The sequence below is a fragment of the Aegilops tauschii genome, chromosome 7, assembly GCF_002575655.3.
Source record: "Aegilops tauschii subsp. strangulata cultivar AL8/78 chromosome 7, Aet v6.0, whole genome shotgun sequence".
Taxonomy (NCBI): Eukaryota; Viridiplantae; Streptophyta; class Magnoliopsida; order Poales; family Poaceae; genus Aegilops; species Aegilops tauschii.
Genome location: NC_053041.3, coordinates 161,592,244 through 161,595,571, shown reverse-complemented (window position 1 = coordinate 161,595,571; position 3,328 = coordinate 161,592,244). Strand labels below are relative to the sequence as shown.

The window sequence follows — 3,328 nt, the reverse complement described above, 5'->3', positions numbered from 1 at the left end:
CCACCCTAAAGACTAATTGAGTGGTTTACTTGGATTTGTCGAGCCCGATCCACCCTAAACACTAAATTATAGGTTCAGGTGGTGAGTGCACTATGCATATTTTCTCTTTGTGGTTTATGTGATCAACAATTTACCTTCTGTAAGCATTTGCCCAATTTGGCCATGCCCAGTTGGTGCTGACCACTGACCATTTAGTCCAAACAAGCAGATTAATAATTGCAGATTCATAATAGCATAGCTCTTACTATAGAAAGCTAACAACATTACATAACTGGGGTAGTTTTGCAGCTAGTCATTACATGCATTACATAAGTTAACTGAAGGTAGTTTTGCAGATAATCGTTACAGTCATTACATAACTAGGGGATTCCCAAAATATACAACCCCAAGGCCAGCTATAGTGTTCCAAGGCCACATTTAGCTTAACATAACTGAGGTGATGAACATCATTGTTCACTCATCAAGGATTGACTTGATCTTGGCAAGCTTGTCCTTGTTGCCATGACCAGCTTTCATAAGATCACCCACCAGAAACTCCAGCTTCTTCTTCTCCTCTATCAGCCAGTCCCTCTCTTCCTTGAAGTCATCCCTCTCCTTCCTGGTGTTCTTAATGATCTCTCCCTGAGATCTAAGAATGCACTTCATCTCCTTGTGTTCCTGAGCTAGCTTCTCCATCTCCTTCATCTTGCCAATGGCATCACTCTCCTTCTCCTTGCTGATAGCTAGCTTCTCCATGTCCTTGTCCACATCCATCTGCTTCTGCTTGAACTCTTCATCACTCATGACCCTGTTGTTCTGATCTGCCCAATCAAACATCTTGGTGACATCCTCAACCAGCTGACTGTACTGATCCCCAAGTGTATCCAACTCCTTGTTCACCTTCTCCAACTCTTTCTTATACTTCTCATGGTCAATCATTCTGCCATGGTTCTCCTCATGAAACATCTCCCATATCTTCTCCAAACATCTTTGCATAATAGAAGGCCATGGGGCATCAACCCACTGAGCAACTCCACGGTCAATACCATCCTGCATCAAGTATTAGAAAATAAATATGCTAACTTCAAGAAGAAAATAGATGAGATATTCAGTGATTCAGTCAGACTTGCAGATACAACAGACATTCAGGAAACTTGAAGTTCAAGCTAAGCTTATATGACAAGAGCAATACTACCATTAACTGAATTGCAAAATCACTGTTAAAAACAAGTTTGGTCAACTGAACCTGCAACAAACTACATTAGTTCATTCAGTACCACAGTCCAAATAGTGATAATCCCCTCAATTTAGTGACAGAAATTGATGCTTGCATCTGCAACTCTACCACAGTCCAAAACATGTTTCATTTACTTAATTTACTGACATAAATTGATGCTTGCATCTGCAGCTCTACCACAGTCCAAAACATGTTTCATTTGCTTCTTTTACTGACAGAAATTAATCAATCCATCTACAGACAGTACAAATCATGTTTCATTAGACATAATTTGATTCTTGCATCTGCAGACAGTCCAAATCATGTTTCATTAACTGAATTTACTGACAGCAATTCCAAACATCTGCAGACTAACTACCACTAACTACCACCAACACAAACCCTAGTTGGATAACACTGACCTGAGGAACAGCACATCCATAGAACCTCCTCCCAATGTCCTTTCCTTGAAATATGTTCAACATATTTCATGCATGGGGCCAAGTGCAGTCTACATGTGATGCTTGCATCTGCAGCTCTACCATAGAAGGATGCATCTATAGTGGTGCCAGGGTTCGCCTGCATTGTAGCATAGTAATGAACCTCAGAACAAAGAGCAACTATTCCAAACCATTGTCTCAAATCGAAGAACACTTGAACCCTAACCCTAACCCTAGGTGCAAAGCAGATCTCTTACACAGTGCTGCTCCAGCTCCATGCTGACCAGCTCCTCCTTGCTGCTCTCCTCTCCATCGTTCCACGACGGCATCTTCAACGGTGGCGAGGGAACCATGCCTCCGGCGGCGGTGAAGAGCTCCGGCGGCGACAACAGGGGACGGAGCAGAGTGGAGTGGAGTGAGAGTGAGCGAGTGGAGTGGAGTGTGAGCGGCGGCGAGTGGTGGGCTCTGTTTTGTACGCGCGTGGCCTAACGGCCGTCAACCCGTGCGCCGTTCGGTTAGTCCGACGTGGCAGCTGACGGGTGGGCTGTCCTGTCAGAAATCGGTTTAGTTGCGACCAAACGGTCATTTGTTTTTATTGAGAAAATTTACAACAAAAGTGGTGGATTTTTGGGACGCGCTAGAAATGTGGTGGCAAACTGATGCTTGAACTTCAAATGTGGTGGTTTTTTGCAATTCACTCGTCTCGAGCCGTTCCAACTCTGCTTAGTTAGAAGGTGATGCGCTGATTCCAATTTTCAATTGTTGTCTACATATACTGATATAGTGATATGTTCTCTGTCTAATTCATAATTTGAAATGATTACATATTGTCTCCAAGTAGGAATTCGAGTTTCGTATTGGTGGGTTTCTTTCGTTCTTCCAGCTGATCCAATGGCTAACCTCTAACGGATAGGTCAGTACCAGTTTCCTTTGATGCCTTCTTTCATTATCCCTCATCTCACAATTTGTGCATTATTATATGATTGTTTGAAATAATCAAAAGTACCTCCTACTGCTCCTGCCTTATGTAGCAGGTTATTTAGCAAGTGAAAAATACGCAAAAGAAAGACAAATGTCGTACAGGCGTTGAGGGATCAGTGCTTCCCAGACCAAAAGAACAAACTATACAAATGTTGTACTCCCTTCATCTCAAAATAAGTGACTCAAGTTAGTACGGACTTTATACGAGTCACATATTTTGGGACAAAGGGGGTACAATGCACTAATGCGTCGACATCACAATCTGCATATTCTCAAAAATATGTGCTTCCCAAATCAAAACGAGCAAAACACCATGGTCCTCCTTTCGATTTTTATTCCCTACATACAGCTGAGAACACACCAATAAAAACCGGCAAGCACCACATGTAGCAGAAAAATCTCACATATCTCGCCGACTACTTCATGATGGCCACCTTCAAGCAAGATCTTGTAACCAAACTTGAAGCACCGCCAATCCTAGACAAGTCTGCGCCATTCGAAACCTGTGGAAACTGGAAACACATCACATGTTGCACTCACCAATCCATTGCATCGGCATTTCAATCAACGAGGTACATAAAATCCCGTATTACATCTTCCTTAATTAATCTTACTCTATTTTTTCCTATTCTGAAGTTCACTTAGGGAATGGATTTCCTGTTTGATACTGAATCAGTAATAGTCTCAAATTTGGGCTGAACCATCTGTTTTG

The 3,328-nt window shown here is 42.3% G+C and overlaps 1 protein-coding gene across 1 annotated transcript; it reads right to left on the bottom strand.

The window, feature by feature from the left end:
* Positions 1-453: 453 nt before the first annotated feature.
* On the bottom strand, positions 454-1,964 carry LOC109765266 (uncharacterized). The gene is made up of 4 exons (XM_020324055.1): positions 1,893-1,964; positions 1,643-1,774; positions 1,175-1,225; positions 454-1,029 (listed from the first exon to the last, which is right to left on the bottom strand). Exons 1-4 carry the CDS (start codon positions 1,962-1,964, stop codon positions 454-456), a joined length of 831 nt encoding a protein of 276 aa, XP_020179644.1.
* Between the last annotated feature and the right edge of the window lie 1,364 nt (positions 1,965-3,328).

What these genes read in the sequence shown, in the direction of transcription:
- LOC109765266 (XM_020324055.1), bottom strand. Translation starts at nt 1,964, where the DNA reads ATGCCGTCGTGGAACGATGGAGAGGAGAGCAGCAAGGAGGAGCTGGTC. An exon ending in TGGAGCTGGAGCAGCACTGT is followed by an intron (nt 1,775 to 1,892) that starts GTAAGAGATCTG and finishes GCTACAATGCAG; the next exon opens with GCGAACCCTGGCACCACTAT. An exon ending in GGAAAGGACATTGGGAGGAG is followed by an intron (nt 1,226 to 1,642) that starts GTTCTATGGATG and finishes AGTTTGTTGCAG; the next exon opens with GTTCAGTTGACCAAACTTGT.